Here is a 25,342-nt window from a genome sequence, read left to right on the forward strand (position 1 = left end):
ATAGTTAGTACGCGATTGTGAGTCAGTATGAGAGTTAAGTTGATAATCAATACATGGATATCCCGGGACATAAATTGATACTAATGTTAAATGCAAGAAAGCTTGAAAATTAATTCAATTTAAAAATGCAATAAAAGTAATAAAAAAAAAAAAAATATATATATATATAGAGAAATTCTTCCCCTTTTTTTTTTTTCTTTTTTTTGTGCAGCCTAGCAATTTCATTCGAAACCCTACTTGCCACCCTAATAAATCTGAAAGGATTCAAAATTATATAAGTAAATAAAAATTCAAAAGTATAAATTCGATTTAAATAACTTACCTTCGTCATCGAGTGCTTCTCCGTCGGTCTTCGAGTCTACACGTCTCCTTACCTACATAGAATACAAAAAAAAAAGGATAGTTAGTCCGCGATTAGGAGTTAGTACAAGAGTTAAGTTCAAAATCAATACATGGATGTCCCGGGACGGAAATTTATTCTAAAGCTAAATACAACAAAGCTTGAAAATCAATACAATTTTAAAATGCAATAAAAGTACAAGCAAAGGTAGCAAAATTCTACCTTTCTTTAGTGCCTCCAAAGATAATTCTTCCTTTGGGTTTAAGGAATACTGAAGTTTCGGGTTTGTCTCCTTTCGCCGAGTAGGCCTTTCTAGATGAGTTTATGAAAAATTTTAGCTGAACTGATTCATCGAAACCTATTAATGTTGCAGGCAGGACATGGAAATCAACCGAATCTTCTTCCATATTCATCTCTGTGTTTGCTAGAATCATTGCAGCACCACCAGCTTCTTTCACCACCTGACCTTTCTCAGCCCTCTGGTTTATGCCCCTATCGCAGACTACCGTCTTGCCTCTAACTGTTCGTCTTGGAAGAGATCCTCTCAAGCAAAATGCGCTCCCTGTTTTTCCACCTGTGATGTAAACCAGCTCGAACTCTTTTGCCGCAGCTGCAGGTCCCTTCTCAGGGTACATAGACTCTCCAAAGAGGTACTTCCCGTTGCTTAATCGAACAATGGCTGGAAATCTCCTGTCAACTGTGCTGGCACCAATGGTAGCAATCCGGGGAGCTGCATTTGTAACTGAGTTTTGGATCGGGCCGTTGTTTCCTGCTGAGTAGACGACTGATATTCCATGCTCCATTGCCCGGAAACTGCCAATGGCTATGACATCATCATAAAATGGCGCCGGGAATCCACCGAGGGAGAGGGAAAGCACATCTACACCATCTTTGATGGCTGAATCTATTGCTGCAAGGATGTCCGAGCTGTAGCAGCCTCTGGACCAGCAGGCTTTGTAAATTCCAGTACGAGCAGATGGCGCCATTCCTCGAGCCTCACCAGCTCCATTCCCAAGGACACTAGCCGAAGGAACTGGCGCTCCCCCAGCTATGGAAGCTGTATGGGTGCCGTGGCCATGGGAATCACGAGGTGATCCATATTCCAGCCTGGAAAAACCCTGTGAAGCCATACGGTGACCTTTCTTGAAGTATCGAGCGCCAATGAGCTTCCTATTGCATTTCGATGCGCTGAAGCCCTGTCCCTGTTGGCATCTCCCTTTCCACTTCCGGGGCACCCGAGGCATTCCCCTGTCCCCAAAGCTTGGGCTCTCCGGCCATACACCAGATAACTCCAATGATTGATCCTCTGCCAAATCTAGATGTGATCCAGGCGGCGTCATCGCCCTTGGTATTCAACCCCAGGAACTGGTAAGAGTATGTAGTGTGGATCCCAAGCCTCCTGTCAGGTCTCACTGCCATAACCTCTGAATCTCTTTAACTTCTTGACTTCGGGTGTTGATAGATATGCAGCAAAACCTTCCATTCAAAATTAATATAAGTAAATAAACATTCGAAAGTATAAAATAGATTTAAATAACTTACCTTCGTCATCGAGTAGATCTCTGTCGGTCCTCGAGTCTCCAACGTTGGTTTACCTACATATAATACAAAAAAGAGATAGTTACTACGCGTTTGGGAGTCAGTATGAGAGTTAAGTTGATAATCAATGCATGTATGTCCCGGGACTTAAATGTATGCTAAAGCTAAATGCAAGAAAACTTAAAAATGAATGCAATTCTAAGATGCAATAAAAGTAAAAAGAAAAGTAGCGAAATTCTCCATTGCTTTGGTGCGGTCTAACAACTCCATTCGTAATCCTCTTTGCCCCCGAATAGATCTGAAAGGATTCAAAATTAATATAAGTAAATAAATATTCGAAAGTATAAATTAGATTTAAATAACTTACCTTCGTCATTGAGTGGATCTCTGTCGGTCCTCGAGTCTCCATGTTGGCTTACCTATAGATAATACAAAAATGAGATAGTTAGTACGCATTTCGGAGTCAATATGAGAGTTAAGTTAATAATCAATGCATGTATGTCCCGGGACTTAAATTTATGCTAAAGCTCAGGGCCGGCCATGGGCCCGGACGAGAGGGCGCCCACCCAGGGCCCAAAAAAAATAGGGGCCCATTTCGTATATATAGTGTAATATATATATAATTTTTATAAAAGGGGTTATATTAATTATATCATAAATAGATAATATTTATGAAACATGTTTTTCTGAATTAACAATAAGTCAATAATAATATTTATAATTTCAAAACTAATTAATAGTAATGGTATAATGGATATTAACTGCACTGTGGACACGCTAGTTAACTACATTCTAAAACTCTACATCCTAGGAGAGAATGAAAACGAATTGACTGATCTCTCACAACGGTTAGTATTTTTTTTATTCGATTTTATTATTCTATTCATTTTTACAAATTAATAGTTCAATTTTTGCTATATTTTTATATTTTTTGGATCAATTTTTCTTCTTCTTCACCAAGTATTGTGCTATCATTGGACTTGGATTGCATATTTGCATTGACATTGCTGCCGCCGGACACCCGGACCGCCAGTCCGCCACACCCACTCTTTACTTGTCATTTGTCTCTTCCCCACCGCTCTCTCCACACTCCACAGGACCGTCCGTCCGTTCCCCATATGGTAAGATTGCTTCTTTTATTTTTTATGTTTTTTTGTTCTATTATATTAGTCATTTAAAAATATATATAAATTTTTATTTTTTTTTTAACTCTAAGAAATTTAACATTTTAATTTTATATTTCATTTCAAATTAACTTCTACTTTTATTTTTCTTTTTTTATAATTTTACTATTTTTTAGTATTTTTAATTATATTATTTTATTGGTATAAATGAATAAAATGATAATTTTTTTATCACTTAACTTTATTTTAATTTATTTTTTATATATATATATACTATTTTATAATCAACTGATAGGTTGTTTGAGTTTGGATTAAAAAAAAATAATTCTATTATGTTTTTTTTATCGAAATATATTATGTATTTTTTTTTATATTTATCCTATGAGTCTACCGTCATGTTTTATTAGTATATATATAACATCCTATTTTATTAAAACTGTTTATTATTAAATAATAAATAATAATATAGTTTTTTTACTTGTAAATGTTAAATCATATTTATTAATTGAATTTGAATACTTGTTGATTTTTTCAGAACAGTGTTTGCAAGTTAATAAAAAAAAGATTCAATTATTGACAAAGACGATCTACAAATCAGGTGTGATTGTTCTTTATTATTTTATTTTATTAAATTTATCAATTTAGTGATGTTGCCTAAAAAATATTTATCAGGAAGTGAAAAAAGAAAAAATTCTTGATTGCACTTCGGATATTAGTCATCACTCATCACGAACAAATGACATTAATCGTAAGATGTATAAGCATGTCAAGTACTAATATTAAGATAGAAGAATTCTTTTTACAATTTTTAAAAGTAGATGATACAAGCGGTTTAGGACTTTTCAATGGATTAAAAAATGCACTTGAAGCTTTAGGTCTTGATATTAATAATATAAGAGGTCAAGGTTATGATAATGGTTCGAACATGAAAGGTAAACATCAAGGGGTTCAAAAAAGATTACTTGATAAATCTTAAAGCATTATATATGTCATGTGCTTGTCATAGTCTTAACCTTACTGTTTGTGATACGACACATTTTTGTACAAAAGCAGTTTCATTTTTTTGAGTTGTTCAACGTTTATATACATTATTTTCAAGTTCTAAAAAAAGATGGAAAATTTTACTTGATAATGTTTCAAATTTAACTTTAAAATCTTTTTCAAATATTCGTTGTGAAAGTCGAATTAAAAGTATTAAAGCTATTAGATTTCAAGGTCCTCAAATTAGATTAGCTTTATTAGATGTAATTCATTCTTGTGATGATGCTAAATCAAAAAGTGAAGCAGAAAGTTTGATTAATTCACTTGAATCTTATGAATTTTTATTAGGTATGATTATTTGGTATGATATTTTATTTGTCATTAATAGTATAAGTAAAAAAATTACAAAATGAATTTGTTTGCATTGATACTGCTATAAAACAATTAGAAGATGTTTTATTATTTTTTAAAAAATATAGAAACGAATTATTTTATAGTAGTATGAATATTGCAAAAGAAATTGCTACTAATATGGATATTGAATGTATTTTTCCAACTAAACGTAAAATTTTTAGAAAAAGAAATTTTGATGATGTTGATCAAAATGAAGAAGTTCAAACAGGAGAAAATTTTTTTAAAGTTAACTATTTTTTAATTGTAGTAGATATGACAATTACCTCATTAAATGATAGGTTTCAGCAATTAAAAAAGTTTAACAAAATATTTGGTCTTTTATTTAATTCAAATAAATTAAAATCTTTAAATGATAAAGTACCAAGAGAATGTTGTAATATATTTTCAATCACTTTTTCTGATAACAATGTATGTGATATTGACGTAGAAGAAACTATCCAAGAATTAAAAGTTTTACAAATGATTTTACTATATAATTTAACATTGCCAATAGAAATTTTTGAATTTATTAAAGTTGCGGATTGCTATCCAAATGTTTCAATTGTTTATCGTATATTATTAACTGTGACCATAATTGTAGCATCGGCTGAAAGAAGTTTTTCAAAGTTAAAATTATTAAAAATTTATTTAAGATCGTCTATGTCTCAAGAGAGATTAAATGATTTAGCTATATTATCTATTGAAAAAAAAAAATGTTAGATAAAATTGATATTGCATGATGTTATTATTGATGATTTTATTTGTAAAAATATTAGAAGAAATTGTTTTATTTGATTAATAAATTAATTATATCTATAATTATAATTCTTTTTCATATGTTGTCATAAAAATTTATTTTATTATCTCAATAAATTTCCTTTTCTCGTAAAAACATGTAATAAACCGTAAAATAATATTGGAAATTAAAAAAAAAAATATCACATAGATATACTCGTAGGGTGTGTTTATTTTGCGAGATTATTAGAAAGAAATTTTTTTTTACGTAAGATGTAAATAATTATGTAAGAAACATAAAAATAAGCATTCTGTTCACTCAGCGTTATTAGATGAATTATTATTTTTTTATTTTTTTTGGTATAAAAACTGTGTTGGTAATATAAAAAATACTCCCTCCATCCCAAAACTATGATCTTATTTGAGTTTGACACGATATTTAAAGAATATTAATATTATATTGATAATTGGTAAAAACTAAAAAGTATAAGTAAAAGACTTATTTGCCCTTGTGAATGTATTATTGTAAAAAGTAGTGATATTTGTGTAATAATAATAAAAATGTATGGATAATTTTATGGTGATGTGAGTATTTATGGAAACAAAACTATTATTTTGGGACGAACAAAAATGGTAAACAATACTATTGTATTGGAACGGAGGGAGTAATATTTTACGTTGAATAGTAGACTTTTTATGAGTAGAAAATGTATATACTATATTAATGAGAGTATATATTTATATTTTTTAAATAATATTTATGAGAAATTGTTATATCGAAAAATATTAAATGGACAAACTGATTTATGAATATATATATAATGTATTAATTTCTTTATAAAAATTTGTGAAAAAAAAATATATAGAAAAAGCAAATTCTTACACTTTTATAGTTTATGCTTATATATTTATAGTACTAACTTTATATCTTAATGGACATGACAAAAAAATAGTCATATGATAAATTTTATATTAGTTGTTATTAGTATTAAGAATATTTGTAAATTTTACAAAATACTTATAAATATAATCAATTATTTATCTAATAGTATTATTTTAATAATTAAGACAAATCGTGTAAGGCAGTGTGTCATCGCTAGTTATATTTATTACTCATCAAATTAATATATGTCAAAAATTTTCAAACTCAAACCAAATCTACATATAAAACAAACAAATAACTTCAAATATATTTTAAAATTCAAATTAAACCAAATTCAGAGGCAATATTTTTTCAAACCACCGTAGAGAAACACACAAAATTTATTATTTATTTGGAGTGTCCAAACATTCCTTTGGAAGTTGTTTTGGAATTGAAATTTCTTAGTAAAAGTTTGATTTTAAAAAATAGTATTAATATGGTATTTTTTTAAAAAAAAATAAAATTATATAATATAATTTAAAGAAACACACCCAAAATTTATTATTTATTTGAAGTTTCCCAACATTCATTTGGAAGTTGTTTTGAAATAGAAATTTCTTAGTAAAAGTTTGATTTTAAAAAATATTTTAATGTGGTATTTAAAAATATATATAATTTAATTTTTAATATAATCTATTAAACATATATAAATTTAAATTTAATAATTTAAAATAATAATAATAATAATAATAACCAAATCTACATTTCAGTCACCTTTTCTCAAATGACTGAAATAGTAGGTGTCACTTTGTTCAATTGGACAATATTAATAATTATTTTAATTAAGAATAGGAAATATTTTTTATTTATCGTAACGTGTCATGAATGTAACAAATTAGGATCAAACTTCCCATTTAATTAATGTAAATGCATCCAATATATAGGAAATTGGATTTGAATTTGAAGGAATTTAGGTATTTTAATCAATGAAGATTTTTAAATGGTAAATCTTTAAAATTTATTTAATAAGAAATAAATTTATTTTACAAAATGAAATTTGAAGTTGAATGATTGTATAGTCGTAATATAAATAAATTTTGATGCAATATTTTAAAAATAAAAATTAATTTCCAATTGAATATAAAAAAATAAGTATTTGATTTGAAATTTTTTCAATCAAAATTTTCTTACAAGATTCTCAATATATATTTTATTTTCTTATAAAAAATTCAATTTTAACATAAAATATTATTTTTTATGCTATCAACAAAATTCTTTCTCTCACATAAAAAAAAATCTCAAATCAAAATACTAAACAAACAAACGCTTGTAACGTGTTAGTTTGTGGATTTGATTTTTGGGTTTGAATTTTTAAATAGTACTATAATTTTGTTTTTGATTAGTTATTTGTCATAACATAAATAGATTTTGATGTGATATTTTTTAAAAGAAAATGAATGTAAAAATCTGTAAAAAAAAAATTTCGCAAAAGAATACGATTTCGATGTTTTTAATGAAAAAAATTAGTAAATAGTAAAATTCAAACTAAAATTCTTGAACAAAACACTAAATTAATAATAAATGAAAAATAAAAAATTTAATATTTCAATACCTCCTCAAACTCAAGTAAGCGTACATGACATAGAAGTCAATTTGAGTTTTATGTAAGAGAAACTATATATATAATTTAGGTATATAATATTAAGTAGAATAATTTAAAAATTAAGTGATCGGACAAAAAAGCGAAATGTATATATATTGTTTAAGTGATACGATGGAATACAGTATAGTGTATATATTAAATATATTTAATTATTTTTTATTTTAAAAAATATTGTAAGGCGGTTTGAAAAAATAAAAAAAATATATATATTTAAGATATTTGAGACAGACAACAAAGAAAAATATTGTAAAATATTTTAGATTAATTTAAAATTGTCTTGCAATTAGTAATGTCAACACGAGACAACAAATCAAATAAATACCCAGCTAGACATGTAATATTCATTAAAATTATCAAATATTTAAAGATTAAAAATATGCATAAGGTGACCAAATCTGTGTGTTATTTTATAAAATAATTTTAAAAAATAATTTGATGTGAATTATAAAAAATTATATAAATAATATAAAATAATAAATATATAACATATTAATTTTATTTTTTTTTGGAAAAAAATTATAAAAGAAATATACAAAAATAATACACCCCAAATATGTATTACTCCATCCGTCCCAACTACCATGTTACTTTCCTTTTTTGAAAAATTATTACACATTTTAATCTTATTTTAAATTTTTTAATTTTATTTTTTTTATTTTAATTAAACTAATTAATTATCTTAATCTTAATTTATAATTATTTATATTATAAAATAATTATTTTCACTAATACATTTTTAATTATCTACTAATTACTGTGTCTACTGTGTAGCAACCCGGTGTCTGAAACTGAGGGAATACTTTCTACTCGGGTGAAGGAAGAGCGCAGTTGAGCGCCGGCGGTGAGTGACAGCCATCCACACGGATACAACTGGATGCCACGTGTCAATCTCTCCGCTGATTATGCAACCTTTCCACCTGCCCGAGCGGTCACCCGCCTGCATCACCCACCGTGCACTCTATCATACCACCCGACGACGACACCTACCCACACTCGGGAGCAACTGGAATCCCATGAACTTGTGAAATTCCCCTTTTACCCTCCATAACGGTAAAATCAGGGGATTTTCTATTGATATATAAATCTTATTGATAAATATATAAATAAATAATTTATATTATTTAAAAAAAAAAAAAGTCGCTTTCACTCCAAAAAAAAAAAATACAAGAAAATATTGATGGATTTATTATAGCAGCACTTGCACTTATTAAAACTCATTATTGCCGCTTTTCGTGTTACATCTTTTTCTTAAATTACTAAATTAGACATTCCATCATGTAGATACACTGTCGGTGCTGAGGACAATTTCGTCAACTCACACCTCATTTAATGAATCGCGCGCTTTAAAAAAAACCCTACTTTAAACCCTTTTAAAATTAACTGTAATTAAATCAAATAAAAATTTGCTGTCACACGATTGCTTCTATTATTAGTTCCCTAATTTATTCAATCTCTTTTTCACACTGAATTAGGCACCAGATTCTGTGCTAATGCCCATTTTTATATTTAAAATTTTATTATATAATATTTTAAATAAAAATATATTAAATATAATTTAAAATAATAATTTGAAAATAACAAAAAAAATTTATATTTAAGGCCCGTCCAACAATATTCCATGTGTTATTAAAATATATATTGAATACTGTCACACTATTCCATATTTATCCATAAAATCATAATAGCTATTCATTTAATTTGAGTAATTGAATAAACAGGCTGGAAAATATAAATACTTCCTCCGTCCAGTTAGAAATTACACATGTTTCTATTTTGGAATGTCCAATTACAAAGCAATCATTTCATTAAATACCTTATTTTTTTCCACAAATACCCCTACTTTACATCTCATTATTACTTTTATAACAAAAAAGTAAGGGCAAAAATATTATTTTATTACTTTTACCTACCCAATATAATTAAAATACTATTATTCCTTAATCTCCGCACCAAAAGTAAATGTATCCTTATTTTATGGACGGAGGGAGTATAAGTTTGCCATCTTCTCTAAATAAATTCAGTCAATTTTGTGTACTTTCTTTTCCATTATTTACTTATTTTATTTTTGTACTGTGTGCTGTCCCTTGAATTTTTTTCCTTTATTTAATTTGAATTTTAAAATGTGGTGAATTTTATTTCATTGTGCTTTGATGCTTGCCCTGGAACCAAAAGAACACAACAAATGAAAAATAAATAAATATATAAATAGATAAATAAGCGGCCACAACTCATTGTCTTGGAATTTATTAGATTCATTTGTTTTATTAATATTTAGTGAATTATTTTTAATGAAATTTCAAACTTTCTTTTTGTTTGTTGCACAGTTCATTGGTCTTTCCTTTGTACCCTTTCCGAGTCTGCTTGACCAAAATTAAAATTGATTGATGTTTGATTCTTCATTATTTATTTTATTTATTTAATTATTATTATGGAAACAAAATTTTGCTAAATATAAATTGTAACAGATTTTCCCTTTTTTTTAAAAAAAAAAAAAGAGAAGGTTTGGTGTGGAGCGAGAAGTTCACAGAAGGTCCGGGGGTCGAGGTCCAGGATCAATCACACCGTTGATTTCCCATTCCTCTTTAGACAGTGGAATCAAAAACAAAGACGTGTTGAGCTGTTTCTCTCTCTCTCTCTCTCTCTGCACCTTCATCTTCTTCTTCCTCTTCTCTCTCTCTATACATCTTTTTCAATAAAAAAAATCAGTCTGTAATGCTCTGTGCAAGCTGTAAATGAATGTAATGGCTGCACAGTATAGGAGGAAAATCAGTCTGCATTTCTTCTAACCCTTCTTGTAGAAAAGTTTTCGTCGATTTGCAGTCCGCCATTGCCGCCTGAACTTGATGTTCTTGTGAAGAATTCAGGCTTTGTATCTCAAAATTGGGGATTCCTTGCTTTAATGAGCAAAGTCCCTTTCTGCAACATTCCTCGAAGCTAATTCAGAAAGCTGTGCTTTAGGGCAGATTCTCATTCCCCGATTTGACGTATTTTCTGTTCAATTCGGCGCTGGAGAAGCTTCATCTTCAGCAATGGCTCCGTCGCTGTACTGGTGGGCGAAGGAATCGCACCGGGGGACGTCGGTGGTGGTGAAAATGGAGAATCCGAACAACTGGTCCATGGTGGAGCTCGAGTCGCCGTCCGACGAAGACTTCGGCTACTCAAACGACGCCGTTTCGAAGGGCGGCCGTAACCGCAACGCCAAGCAGTTAACGTGGGTGATTCTTCTGAAAGCTCACAAGGCCGCCGGCTGCCTGACCTCCTTGGCCGCCGCATTCCTCTCCGTCGCTTCCATCGTCCGCCGCCGCGTCGCCGCCGGAAGGACCGACTCGGCCGACGCCTCCTCCGCCGAGAGCGCCGCCTTCAAATCGAGATTCTACACCTGCATCAAGCTCTTCCTCTGCTTTTCCCTCTTCCTCCTCGCCGTCGAAATCGCTGCTTATTTCAGAGGCTGGCATCTCGCCGGAACGGATCTTCGTGCTCTGGCGGACATTTTCGCCGTCGGAGATGTCTTCAACCTTCTCTACTCGAGGTGGATTTTGATCAGAATGGAATACCTGGCTCCGCCTCTGCAATTTCTAACGAATGCTTGCATCGTGCTGTTCCTCATCCAGAGCCTCGACAGATTGATTCTCTGCTTAGGTTGCTTCTGGATCAAGCTCAGAAAAATCAAACCTATTCCCAAACACGTTTCCGGCGATCTCGAATCCGGCGACGACGACGGCGGCGGCTATTTCCCCATGGTTTTAGTCCAAATCCCTATGTGCAATGAAAAAGAGGTCAACTGAACTAAACTAAACTAAATTATAAACCCTAATTAAACCCCCTTCTCCATCTACAATCTCGATTGAACTGATTGGTGATCGTTTTTTTATTAGGTTTATCAGCAGTCGATTGCTGCTGTGTGCAATCTCGATTGGCCAAAAGGACGTTTGCTGATTCAAATTTTGGACGATTCCGACGATCCAATGGCGCAGCTGCTGATCAAAGACGAGGTCCAAAAATGGCGGCAGAATGATGTCAACATTGTTTACAGACACAGAGTGATTAGGGAAGGCTACAAGGCTGGCAATCTCAAATCCGCCATGAACTGCACCTACGTCAAGGATTACGAATTCGTCGCCATTTTCGACGCCGATTTCCAGCCCAATCCCGATTTCCTCCGAAGAACCATTCCTCACTTCAGAGTAAATATCCTTCCGCCATTAATCTCCATTCCATTCCAACGCTGTTAATTGAATTACTTACCAGTTACCATCATTGATTTTAATCGATCGAGCAAATCTTCAATCCGAATTGCAGGACAACGAAGAACTCGGATTGGTCCAGGCTCGATGGTCCTTCGTCAACAAGGAGGAAAACTTACTAACTAGGCTACAGCTTATCAATTTAGCTTTCCATTTCGAAGTCGAGCAGCAGGTCAATGGAATCTTCCTCAACTTTTTCGGATTCAACGGCACCGCCGGCGTCTGGCGAATTAAAGCACTCGAAGACTCCGGCGGCTGGCTCGAGCGAACCACCGTCGAAGACATGGACATTGCAGTTCGCGCTCATCTTCACGGATGGAAATTCATCTTCCTCAACGACGTTGACGTTAGTAGATCACCGAAATCATTGTTTATTCGATTTTATCGCAATCGTTCTCATTGAAATTAACCGGTTTTTCAGTGCCTATGCGAGCTGCCGGAATCGTACGAAGCTTACCGGAAGCAGCAGCACAGATGGCATTCCGGCCCAATGCAGCTCTTCCGGCTCTGTTTTCCGGCGATTGTTAAATCGAAGGTCGATAGCTATAGCCTTTACCTACAAATATCGATTCTTTTTAACGTCGAATTGAATTGAATTCAATACTAATTCGTGTTTTTTCGTCTTCGATAATTCAGATAAGCGTATGGAAAAAAGCCAACTTGATTTTCTTGTTCTTCCTACTACGAAAACTCATCCTACCATTTTATTCATTCACACTCTTTTGCATCATCCTCCCGATGACGATGTTCGTTCCCGAAGCGACGCTCCCGTCGTGGGTCGTCTGCTACATCCCGGCGACGATCACGTTCCTCAATGTGATCCCGGCGCTAAAATCGTTCCCATTCATAGTCCCTTACCTTCTTTTCGAAAACACAATGTCGGTCACCAAATTCACGGCGATGATCTCGGGGCTCTTCCAGCTCGGAAGCGCGTACGAGTGGGTCGTCACGAAGAAATCCGGCCGATCCTCCGAGGGCGATCTGACAATGTTGGTCGAAACGGAGCGGAACCTCGAGGAACTGCGCGAGGAAATAATCAAACAGCAGCCGGAGAAGGGGAAGGAGAAGTTTCCGGCGACCAGCGCAACAAAGAAGAAGAAGAAGCACAACCGGATATACACGAAGGAGCTTGCGCTGGCGTTATTGCTGCTGACAGCGTCGGTGCGGAGCCTCATGTCGGCGCAGGGTATACATTTTTACTTCTTGTTGTTTCAGGGGATATCGTTCTTGCTCGTCGGCCTCGACTTGATCGGCGAGCAAGTCGAGTAGCTTTAGTCGACGATGACGACGCCGATGTATCGCTATTGCATTGGATTGCATCGGATTGTCAGTTTCCGATGGGGATGTCGCCGGAGCCGGTGGGGGTAAAAAGGTCTTTTTGCGTGAAAGGTATGCATATAATGAATGAATGGTGAATGGCGTACAGTGTAGTTTTGTGGATACAGAAAAATAAAGAGAGGTCGAATGAATGGTGATGTGAATTGGTGAATTGTTTTGCTGTATTTTTATTTTGATTTTTTTTTTTTTTTGGGTTAATTCTTTTGTTGTTTTAGTTTTATTCTTTTTGTAAGAAGAATTCGGTAGAATAATATACTGATGGTTACGGTGGTGTCAGTTTGTGTTATGTTAATTGTTGTTAATATAATTTTATTATTAAACTTTTAATAAATTTTTGGGAAAAAATTATTTTTAGTGTCAATATAACTTAATTTATCATTTTTTTTTGTCTCAATATAACCAAATTTATCATTTTTGTCTCAATATAAAATTTTTATCAATTTTAGTCTCAATATCATTAAAACTCGTTATTTTTTGTACCAATATAATCAAACATTATCTTTTTTTGTTCCACCATCAATAAATCGACGGAAAATATTGACGTGAAAAGAAACCAAACTTTATATTTATATTCGAAGAAATTGCACAATCTTGCAAGTCCACGTCAGCATTTTCCGTCGGTTTGTTGACGGTGGGACCAAAAAAGATAATGTTTGATTATATTGGAAAAAAAATGATGGGTTTTGGTTACATTATGACTAAAATTGATAAAAATTTTATATTATGACCAAGAATAATAAGTTTTGATTATATTTGAACCAAAATTGATAAATTTTGGTTATATTATAACCAAAAATGATTTTTTCCCTAAAAATTTTTGTAATATTTTTGTTCTTATTTATTTATTTTATTTTTACATTAAAATACTACTTATGCTCTACCTATGGTATCCTATATTTATGTTTGTGTTACATTTCATATCATTTTTTTTCTGAATAATAATTATATATTTTAATTTATTTTGAAAGTTTTAATTTATTTTTTAATTTTAATTAGAATAATTAATTATTTTAATATTAATCTAAATATTTATATTATACATTATTAATTTTATAAATATAATTTTAATTACTTAATTATATTTTTCTTAGTTCTCGTATCTAAAGTCATTCAAATATGATTGTAGGGACGAAATTATCCTCGATTTTCAACATAATTAACCGGGAGAGTAATATATTAATATAAAGATTGTCTGAACAGTTATTTTTAGAGTTTTTAATATTATTAATTAATAAAAAGAGTACTAAAAAAGTTTAATATTTAATTGTATTACTAATTAACATAATAAATACTTTTATAACTTTTAATATATTACACAAATTTAATTATTCTTTTGTTTTTATTTTTATTTTTTTGTCATTTTTCACTATAAATTAATATAGTATTAATATTAAAAAATATAAAAAAAAAACACAGATGTTACTCTTTTATTGTGACATATGTAGTATTAGATATTTTTTTAAAAAATAAATAATATTATTAAATAATACTCTCTTTGTTATATAAAATTATGTCTATTTAACCAACAAAAATATATAAAAATATATATAATAAAAAAATTATAAAAAATAATATTTTTTTATTAAAATAACATTAAAAAAAATAAAAAAAAATGCACGTAAATTTGGATGATAAGAAAAATAGTCTTGTAACTTTAGAAAATAAATGTACATGTATAATTTTTTTGCCGTGGAAAATGTGGGAATGTGTGACATCTGTCCTAAAAGGTGTCTCGTTTATAAACGGCTAGTGACAAACGAACATTTATGTCATCATCCATCTTGGTTGGTTGGCCTTGTGGTGTAGGGGTTGAACTTGTGACCGTGAGGTCATGGTTTAAACCCTCGGCGCTTCAGGTTCATCTGCCACACATGGTTCGCCTAGTGTGTCTTTCCCGTCAGATCTGGTTTGCAGGGTATTAAGTTCGACCGTAAATTTACCCCGTACGTACTTTCGGGTAGCGATTGCGAGTTCCCACGTTATAAAAAATAAATAAATAAATAATAATAGACACCCTAACTAACCAAATTAAAATTGACCCATCCATTCCTCACTCTATTTCTTGATAACGACAAAACAAGAACCCCCACCACTTATACATACATATCATATATTTATTTCCCTTTTTCCATTATTCCAAATTTATTAACCAAATTTTTTTCTTTTTTTTTTTTTCAAATAATGGGCGAGACATGTAAATTTTTAATTTGATTTATTTTATTTGATTTTTCCTTTTTGTCATTGCATACACAAATATGTAACGTTCGGGCAGTGTACATAAGATCCGTTAGGTAGCCAAATGCGTAAATAAATTTATTTATTATACAATATCAGGACCAAATATTAATGCACTAACTAATTTAATTAAATTCAATGTTATTTTGTGATAGATTCTAGTTTGAAAAAATAAAATAAAAATAAAAATTGCATGTGACATGCCATTAGTCATTTCCACAAAATTAATTATACAACAATAATTCTATGGCAATAAATAAGGATGCCATAGCCAGTAGAGACATTAAGACAAGACCATGTAGGTTGTTGCCAGTATTCAATATCCAAAAATATCCCAAATTTAAAATTTTAAAATATATATATCTCAATATTTCAAGAAACATTGCAATATTTAGTTTCAGAATTCATATATATATTTACCAAAAAAAAAAAAAAAAAGAATGATTAATTTTCAGGAATCAAATAAAATGTACAGTGCTTGATGTCTGAATCTGAATAATATTCATCAGTAAAATTTCTTCTGCTAAAACTCGAAGAACAATGGCAGATCTGCAAGTAGTTCTTCCTCTCCTCTGGTTAGATACTTCCTTCTTACATTCGACCTCTATGGCTCCATTTTGGACAGCCCTGTAAAAACATTCGATCTTGGTTTACACGAATACGACGATGAATTACGCGATAAAATCATTCCATTCTCGCAAAACATTGCATATATTTATCGATCCGAACATCTTACAATGTCGAATCGATTCCTTTCCCATTCGAGGATGTAATAAAAATGCAGTATTTAGACAATTACCGTTTATCCCGGCCGAGGAACGATTGGCGTCATATTTATAAAAATGCAGTATGCAGTATTCTTACAATGTCGAATCGATATCTTTCCCATTCGAGGATGTAATAAAAACGCAGTATTCAGACAATTACCATTTATCCCGGCCGAGGAAGGATTGGCGTCGTATCCCATTTGAAGAATACCTATGAGCTCATTGCTCCACAAATTCTGAGATTATTACACAAATGTATCATTAAAGACAGCTTCGATAGGAGAAGGTTCCGGAAATTGAATTTAGTTACACTACCTGAGGTAAAGCCGGGTGGAATGACGAGGCTGCCCCTGGGATGGTTCCCAGGGGAAGCCCCGGGAACGGACAACCTGAACTCTGTCCTAAACTGACACCAACGTTGCCACCTCGCGTCTGAAGAATCTGTCGAACGAGAATTAATTTAATGTTCTTTCCGAAAAACTACAATTTTCGACGATTTGATTGGTCTTACATCTTTGGACAGCATGCCGTTGATGTCCATGTTTAGCTCTGGATTCACGCTCGCAAGCTTCATCGACAAGAACTGCATCGAGACAGCAACAAAATCAGACAATGCTGTAAAACATAGTGTTCGACAAAATAAGACAATGTTACTAATGACACACCTCGACTTGCTGCTGTAACGACTGCACGTAGTTGATGATCTCATCGAGCATCACCGCCTTCCCGGTAATCTACAAAAATCCAAACCCAGCAAAATTACAAAAAACGACACAACGACGAATTTCAATTTTCGATTAGAATTCAATTACTTTATTACAGCCAGGAACAAGTTCTTGCAGCAGCTTCATTCTTTCACTAATTTTCTCTCTTCTCACCTGCAAACCCGAAAAGCTCGTTCGTCGAAAACACATAAATTCGAAACAATTCAATACCCCAAACAAACAATTAACCAATTTTTACCCTCTCAGCAAGACTGTGGCTGTTAGTCGCCTGTCCCCTTTTGGCTCTAACATGAATGTAATTTTCTTTCGACAATTCGGCAGCGTTACCGTCTTTAATTTGCTTCGTAGAATGCCCGCGAATGCATTTCTTTTCTCCGTCGTCGTCGGGAGAATCCGAAGAGTTCCCAGGTGGATCCTTGAGCTGATTTTCCATTTCAACATTCTAAGAACAATCAAAAGCCAACAATGTCAATTTAAATTAAGATATACATATATACATATATAGAAATCACAATTGACATAGTGTACCTTTCTTTTCCTTTTACCATTGGGTGAGATTTGGGAATGCCAATTGTTGCCATGATTTGGGGGAAGACTCGATTGGTCCATGTTGTAAGAAGTAACCATTTCTGAGTAATTCCGACTTCCCAAAAAAGGGATCTTTGGCAAAACCTGAACTAATCCTGATGATGGAAAACAAGAAGAGCTTCCAGAGACTTGATTCTCCAACATCGATGAAGGGTAGTGTGAGTTACCAAACTCACTCCCAAGAACCATGGAAGAATTCCCAATTCTTTCACCCTGAATCCTTAAATTCGATGGATCCCAAAAAGGGTCTAAACAGGATGGAGATTTGAAGATGGATTCAGAAGAAATAGGCAACAATCCAGCACCATTGTCAGGTTCTAAAGCTGTATTCATCACAGAGGAAGAAGAAAACACCACTCTATCCCCATTTTCTTGGGAACCCATAATCAAGATATTATTATTATTATTATTATTATTTTGATAAATTTAAATTAAAGTTCCCACAAATCCAAACAACCCTAACCTAATCAAACCTAACCCCAACTCCAAGCTTCCACTATTTTAAGGTAAAGAAAGGTAAGTTTGGGCTTTGACTGTACAAAGCTGGCAATGTCTTGCAGCACTCAACAAGGCAGATATATATATATATATGTATATGTAAACCAGGCAGCTTTATGGAGCTGAAATTATAGCCTAAAGAAAGCAAAAGAAACCCCTCATTGTAGCAGCAAGCAGCATCCAATGGTCACACAGAATAAAGATTTTCAAATTGAATGCACCAAAGATGTATAAATTCTAAGCAGCAACTGATTTTCAGGAACCCTAGAATTGATAATCAATGATGAATGATGAAATGTAGAAAAGAATAAGAAACTTTCAGAGCTCAAAGTAGACTGGCTATGGAGAATTTCTGTACTGAAGAACACACACACACACTCTCACTGGCTAAATAACATCTCTCACCAAACTGGTGAATTAGAAAGCAGATTCCCTTTCTCCCACCTCCCAACTTTTCCCCTCTCTCTCTCTCTCTATATCTGCAGTGGGGAGTATCAGAGTAGTTGTTACACAGTCACATCCACCACATTAACCTCAAGTGAGAGACAAACACCTCCAAATCCCAACAATCCCTAAAATGGGCAGTGTTAGAAACCACCAAATTCTGCTGGGACTTTCATCGAACAGGTGGTGTGCATACTCTACATACGTTTCAGATAAAATCGACAAAAGCTTTCTTCAAAAGGAAGACACGATTCACCAACTGGAAACCCTGCACTAATCAAAAGAAGGAAGCCATCAATTTAACAAGCATCCAACCACAAACATTGTGCTTAAAGCTACCCACATAAATTGGCCCCCAATTCCTTTTTTTTTTCCCCCCAATTTTTAACAAAAAAAGACACCCTTTTATGTTTACCTGCCCATTTTGAAATACAAGACTACTAACCACTGCAACCCCAACTGCCCCTTGCAGGTTAAACTATTATTGCAACAAACCTAATCTTCCATTCTTTAATCCCTAACCCCTCTCTCTCTCTCTCTCTCTCTCTCTCTCTCTCTCTGCATGCAAATTCAATTATATTCGACCATCATGAGATAAGAACAATCAAATTTTATAAGTAAATTTGATTCAAAATGTTCTTCTCTTCAACACCAAGCTTTCTTTTACCTCCTTTTGATGCTTTTTTTTTTTTCACTGACATTTCCCCAGACGACAGACAGACTCCTCTTTGCTGTTGCACACTCACTGCCAACCAATTATCCATCATTCAAAATTATTTTTTTATAAAATAATAAAATAAAATAACCATCTGTGAGAAGGATTCAATGATGGGGCCTGATTCAACAATGGAAAAATTTATCTCACAAATTGAGGCGCAGAAGAATCAATTGCAGAGTGTGGGATTTGATTAATGGAATTTGTCAGAGCAGTCTTTCCTCTTTTTACTTTGGGCCTTCAGTTCGGTCCTCATCACAACAAATGGAATCGTATGGGAAATTACTATATTACCCCTCCTTAATTCATTAAATTAATCAAAAGCCATAATGCAAAAGCAGTAATTATTTTTTCTTTAAATTTTGTAGGTAATAATTAAATTAATTTTAATTTTTAATTTAATTTGCATGTGTCTGTGTGTATAACATCATTTTGGTTTCACGCCTAAGGTAACCAAACTATGGCCACTTTTTATCATTATTTATTTATTTATATATTTTAATTTTATCATTTTAGTATTAAGATTTGGTACTGCTGCCTAACTTGCAATCATGGCTTTCATGCCTAATTATTATTTTTTATTTTTTATATATATAATATTTGTGAGTATCTTTCATTAAAATATATTTTTTATTTAATAACTATAAGTTAAATTGGGCCTTGAATTATAAAGCCCATGTTTGTAATAGGCCCAAATGTATTTTCTGATTTAAGAAAAGGCCCAAATCGGTCCACTGTGATAAGGAATTCTTATAATAAAGGATAGTACTGTTGATAACAGTTAGAATTCGTTACTTCCGCCCAAACATATTTGGGCATTTATGATAGTAGGCCCATCTAATATAACTATGCTATTAATATAATTATATATACATATTAGGGTAAACTCTATAATTTTTTATTACTATTGAAAATATTTATAAAATATTTCTATTTTATTTATTGCGTGAATTTCTCTTATATTAAATTTAAATATAAATAATGCGTTATTTCTATCCAAACTGGAGAAATTATACAAATAAAAGGGTACTTAGGCTTTCAGATCGGTTGTCTTAGCTAATTTATCTCATTTAATTTAGACACATAGTTTTAGGTAGTGTGTAATTAATAATTAATTAAAAAATATATTAGTTAGAACAATTATGATTTAATAAAAATAATTATAGATTACGATTAAGATGACTAAATAGTTTAATTTAAATTAAAAAATAATAAGAATTATGAATTTTAAAATATAATTAAAGTGTATAATTATATTTCTAAAAAACGAAAAGATAAATTATGTGGGACGGACGAAAATATAAATAGTGGACAAATTAAGTGAGACGGATGAAATTTTTTTATATTATTAGTAGTCCAACACGAATTTTTATACATAACATTAAAAAAATAAAAAAATAAAAAAACATATTTATCCAAAATCAATAGTCCAAGATTTACTTATTATTGGATTTTGGTTTTGGATTTACTATTTCAATTTTTTTTTAAGATATCAAATTAAATATTTATTTTTTATTTATTATATTATACTAAAATTAAATTTTACGTTTAAAATATCACGTTTATACTTATTTATATTACAACAAATAACTATTTCAATACAAAATTTTAGTATTTAAAATCAAAACTCAAAATCAAAATCCCACAAATAAACACAAGACATCCTAAGTCTACCTGGTGTCGGACCATATTCATGATTATTCAACTCTAATACTACCTCCGTCCGCCTCTAAGGGTCTCATTTATTTTTGCATATTGATATTTGAGTATTAATTATTATATCAAAATATAGTACAAATAAAGAAAAAACTACAAAAATACTTCAATTAGTTTCTTATAATACTAATAGAATGATATTTGTACAAAAAAATTATACAAATATAAGAATATTTTTAATATAAAATACAATAATAATGCAATGTGATCCTTAGAGTCGGACCATAATGATTTTACAATACAACATTTTTGCAATAGTACAATATATATACGTACATTTATTAATATATGGGAAAAAAATGTGTTTGGTTAAGGATTTGGAAATTTTATTTTATTTTTATAATTTTCTTTTAAAAAATATCGAATTAAATACAATTTTTTATATTATATTAAAAAATAATTTTATATTTCAAAATATTATATTAATTTAAATTTAAAATTTTTACTATCTAAAATATAAACACAAAATTCAAACTCCCAACCAGAACTGATTGATCAAATCAAACCATATTTTCGAAGGCCCAATGATCCAATCTTCCAAAATTCATCATTAAACCACAATATAACTTATTTTGGGTAGGCCCAACACAACTTATATATTGTGTTCAGTTGTGGTTTGAATAATAAATAATAATAAAATAAAATTTAAATAATTATACAATGTGATACAAATATATTTTAATGCAATATTTTAAATGTAAATTTGATATAAAATTTAATAAAAATAAATAAATATTTTGATTTGATATTATTTTAAAAATAAAATAAAATTAACGAATAGTAAAATCACCCAACCAACTACACTATTTAGAATTGAACACATTATATTATAGTCTCTCCGTCCACAAACTAATATCTTATTTTCTTATTTTACATGTTTATCCTTCATTTATTTATTACTTTTTATCTCTACTATACAATTAAGAGTAAATTTGTCATTTAATAACAAAAAGACAATCATTTAAAAAAATGTGCAAATATATTTTAGGATAATAAAAATTGGAGGAAAAAAAAATAATATTCATATATAATTATGTAATAAATCGATCTAGAATACATATTAAATGAATCCATTCCTAGGATAAGATTGGTGAGACATATATTTAAATATTTATTAGACCCTCAATCCCAAGATTTTCTCACATGCCTTAAAACCAATGATCAATATAATAATAATAATAATAATAATAATAATAATAATAATAATGAAATTTAAATAAAAATAAATAAAAATCCATCATGTGTGTGTAATGCGTGCGAATATTCGATTTATTACATCTAAACACAATGATATAATTAATAATTGAAAGTTGTCTGTCTGGTTATGTGTGATTTTCATCATTTTATATCATCCCTTGTGCATGTGGATTCAACCATTATTTATATTTATATATTATCATTTAATTATTACTTTCTTTTATTAAAATAAATGATATATTTTCTCCATTTTTTTTTTTTATTTTGATCTGTCTCCTTTGTTGAATTTAAATGCCCGATCCTTTAAAGCGGAAGCGTACCTGATGAAGCCATATACAAATCTTGGGTGATTAAAGGTTTGGTCTTCCAAGATCAGAGAGCCGGCTTCTTTTCTGTCCTTGACGGGTGAGGAGCAGAAACTGCAGGGAGAATTAGATCTCTTTTACGGCGTGCTGATCATGGGGACCAAACCCTAGCCTATTTATAATAGGGCAAGCATAATTGCAATTACAATTATGCCCTTAATTAATATTATTAATTTGTCACGTCACCAAAATAATAATATTATACGGGTAGCTGCATTTTTCATTCCATAACAATCAAACCTATCAGTCAATAATTAATTGTATTAATTAGATCACTTAAATAATAAGACTGAATAAAATAATGACTTTAACAACATATTCGATACACATATTTGATCCCAAATCCAACATCCTTTATATCACACATGCTAATAAAGTTATTTTAGTTTTTTATAATTATCCCAATATAGTACTAATATTTTTTAAAATTTTGTGTAAAAAACAAACGGATACATAAATATAAGACGGATGAAGTATTAAATAATACCCTTATATTTTTTTAAAAAAATAAATAAATAATAATATTTGATCAGATATTTTACTTTAAAAAAAAATAAAGAACGTATAAACTAAATAGTAAAAAACTAAAGATTTGAAGCTAAAAATAATAATAATGCAATAGTTTATAAAAAATTCCCAATACCCAAAGAGATGTTTGCTTGGTCAAAGTTATATTTAATTTTTATTTTATTTTATTTTATTTAGGACCTAAAAATTAGGAAGTCGTGTTACCATCCCTACTTGAAGGTTTTGACTGTGTTTGTAATTTTCATGTCCTAATTTTTTTTAAACTTTAATTTTGATCTAACATTATTCATAAATTGATAAATAAATAAATAGGGTTTGAAACCTATGCTACTTTTATTTAATTAATTAATTAATTAATTATTTATTTATGTTAACTCACTTTGTATGACCAAACTTTTGTCATTTATAGGTTGTCATGCCAGCAACTTTTTAGTATAAAATTATTGGTGTGAAAAGAAGTAGTACAAATTTAAATAATACCAACAAACCTTCATTTTTCAAGACATTGCCACTAACTAATTAAACTTTTTGTCATTTTTTACTATTATTATTATTATTTAAATCTAAATATTGTTAGGGTTTTGGGCTAAAAGAAAAACAGTACTCCCTCCGTCTCAAATACCTGCTACACTTTAGACACAATATTTTAGTAGTGGTGTAATTAGTAGATAATTAAAAATGTATTAGTGAAAATCTTATAATATAAATAATTATAAATTAAGATTAAGATAACTAATTAGTTTAATTAAAATAAAATAAAAATTTAAAATGAGATTAAAATGTGTAATCATTTTTTTAAAAAAAAAAGAAAGTGACATGGTATGTGGGACGGATAAAAACGTGGACATGATATTTGGGACGGAGGGAGTATCGATGGTTGTGTTACATTTTGGTGCCCAAAATTCCAAGCAAATATTTTATTAATTATATTATGTGAGGGGCAAAAAAAACAATCTTTGGAAATTGCATCGATCTTACCAGCATCATTCTCCAGGCATTATTTAATACAGGTTACAAAATAAGGGTGTATTTATTTTTATTTTTATTTTTAGAATGTCTTTTTTCTGTTATTTATTTTTAATAAATAATAATAATAATAATTATTATTATTATTATTTGACAGGTAATTCAAGAGGTAATTATGATATGTTTTTATTTTAGAGGTGGACACAAATATTGGAAATATATATTTTATGATTATAATTTATAATACTTTGTCATGTTTAAGTTATTCATAAAGATTTTGTTCTTTTCCCATTTTATTCGATTTTTTTTTTTTAAAAAAATAATATTCAAATACTTCTTTAGATTAAAAAAAATGAAAATTTAAATACTAAACTAAACTCAAAAAATGTACGAGTATTAAATTTATTTTGAAAAATTATAATATGACTATTTCTTATTGTTGGAATTGAGCCAACTCAACACTAATACGATATTGTCCGCTTTGGGCTAAGCTTCCTCTAAAAGACCTCATACTAATGGAGTTCACTTAAAACTTATTCACAACTTCCGATGTAAAACTTGGATTTCAATAATAGTAACATTATATGTATGTTTCAATAATTTAAATTTAAATTGTAGTGGTCACTCTCTTGGCATGTGAGATGAGACACCATGAGGCCATATTTTCAAGAACATCCATATGCTAAAATGTAATTTGTCAAAGGGACAGCTATATATATATATTGATGGACCATTTCTCGGGTTTGTTGTTTTTGTAATTTTAAATTAAAATTAATACTATTTATTTAGCATAATTTTTAATAAAAATATAATATTAGTTACTATCCTAAAATATTGCAGAATATTATTTAAATAAAAAATTAAATCAATACTTAATTTCAAATAAATTTTAAATTACAATCAAACAAATTTTTAGGGTGTGTTTGTTTAGTATTTTGGTTTGAAGGGCAAAAAAAAAAATTATACTCCCTACGTCCACAAACTAATGTCCTACTTTTCTATTTGGGACGTCCAACAACTATTGTCCTATTTCTTTTTTTTTAAACACAAAATTTACATTTTTACCCTTTATTCATTTATTACTTTTTATCTCTACCATACAAATAAAGGCAAATTTGTCAATTCATAACAAAAAGACAATCACCTAAAAAACCGTGCAAATATACTTTAGGACAATAGAAATTAGACGGAGGGAGTATGAGATAAGAGAATCAAGTAATATAATAATGCTTGTGTGTAATATATTAAAATTTTTAGAAAAGTATATTGAAATTTCTTTTTTTAAAAAAAAAAAACTCTTAGAATATACTCATTCTGTTTCACTCACAAATGACCCTTTTTTTTGTTCATCACAAAAGATGATTCATTTTTATTTTTAA

General features: G+C 30.3%; 2 protein-coding genes and 1 pseudogene across 6 annotated transcripts; 1 reads left to right on the top strand and 2 right to left on the bottom strand.

Moving 5' to 3' along the window:
* Positions 1 to 558: 558 nt before the first annotated feature.
* LOC127264856 (subtilisin-like protease SBT1.2) lies at positions 559 to 1,823 on the bottom strand (annotated as a pseudogene).
* An 8,423-nt stretch (positions 1,824 to 10,246) lies between these two features.
* Positions 10,247 to 13,495, top strand: LOC127264997 (probable xyloglucan glycosyltransferase 12). The gene is made up of 5 exons (XM_051294628.1): positions 10,247 to 11,413; positions 11,513 to 11,821; positions 11,937 to 12,227; positions 12,303 to 12,416; positions 12,518 to 13,495. The coding sequence occupies exons 1-5, from the start codon at positions 10,667 to 10,669 to the stop codon at positions 13,148 to 13,150; spliced, it is 2,094 nt and encodes a 697-aa protein (XP_051150585.1). The 5' UTR covers positions 10,247 to 10,666; the 3' UTR covers positions 13,151 to 13,495.
* Positions 13,496 to 15,633: 2,138 nt separating this feature from the next.
* Positions 15,634 to 19,376, bottom strand: LOC127265016 (transcription factor bHLH74-like). Of its 5 annotated transcripts, none has more exons than XM_051294656.1 (9): positions 19,144 to 19,376; positions 17,475 to 18,744; positions 17,185 to 17,388; positions 17,034 to 17,099; positions 16,887 to 16,955; positions 16,733 to 16,804; positions 16,537 to 16,662; positions 16,382 to 16,457; positions 15,634 to 16,081 (listed from the first exon to the last, which is right to left on the bottom strand). In XM_051294656.1, exons 2-9 carry the CDS (start codon positions 17,916 to 17,918, stop codon positions 16,059 to 16,061), a joined length of 1,080 nt encoding a protein of 359 aa, XP_051150613.1. In that variant the 5' UTR covers positions 17,919 to 18,744; positions 19,144 to 19,376; the 3' UTR covers positions 15,634 to 16,058. The 5 variants fall into 5 exon arrangements, with proteins under 5 accessions (XP_051150613.1, XP_051150612.1, XP_051150611.1 ...); XM_051294655.1 differs by lacking the exon at positions 19,144 to 19,376 and adding an exon at positions 18,892 to 19,137; XM_051294654.1 differs by lacking the exon at positions 19,144 to 19,376 and adding an exon at positions 18,892 to 19,137 and having other exon boundaries at positions 17,475 to 18,749.
* Positions 19,377 to 25,342: the final 5,966 nt, after the last annotated feature.

This window comes from Andrographis paniculata, unplaced genomic scaffold (genome assembly GCF_009805555.1).
Source record: "Andrographis paniculata isolate CXL003 unplaced genomic scaffold, ASM980555v1 Contig71END, whole genome shotgun sequence".
Classification (NCBI taxonomy): domain Eukaryota; kingdom Viridiplantae; phylum Streptophyta; class Magnoliopsida; order Lamiales; family Acanthaceae; genus Andrographis; species Andrographis paniculata.

What these genes read in the sequence shown, in the direction of transcription:
- LOC127264997 (XM_051294628.1), top strand. Translation starts at nt 10,667, where the DNA reads ATGGCTCCGTCGCTGTACTGGTGGGCGAAGGAATCGCACCGGGGGACG. An exon ending in GAACCATTCCTCACTTCAGA is followed by an intron (nt 11,822 to 11,936) that starts GTAAATATCCTT and finishes TCCGAATTGCAG; the next exon opens with GACAACGAAGAACTCGGATT. An exon ending in CGGCGATTGTTAAATCGAAG is followed by an intron (nt 12,417 to 12,517) that starts GTCGATAGCTAT and finishes TCGATAATTCAG; the next exon opens with ATAAGCGTATGGAAAAAAGC.
- LOC127265016 (XM_051294656.1), bottom strand. Translation starts at nt 17,918, where the DNA reads ATGGGTTCCCAAGAAAATGGGGATAGAGTGGTGTTTTCTTCTTCCTCT. An exon ending in ATGGTAAAAGGAAAAGAAAG is followed by an intron (nt 17,389 to 17,474) that starts GTACACTATGTC and finishes GATTGTTCTTAG; the next exon opens with AATGTTGAAATGGAAAATCA. An exon ending in TTGTTCCTGGCTGTAATAAA is followed by an intron (nt 16,956 to 17,033) that starts GTAATTGAATTC and finishes GGATTTTTGTAG; the next exon opens with ATTACCGGGAAGGCGGTGAT.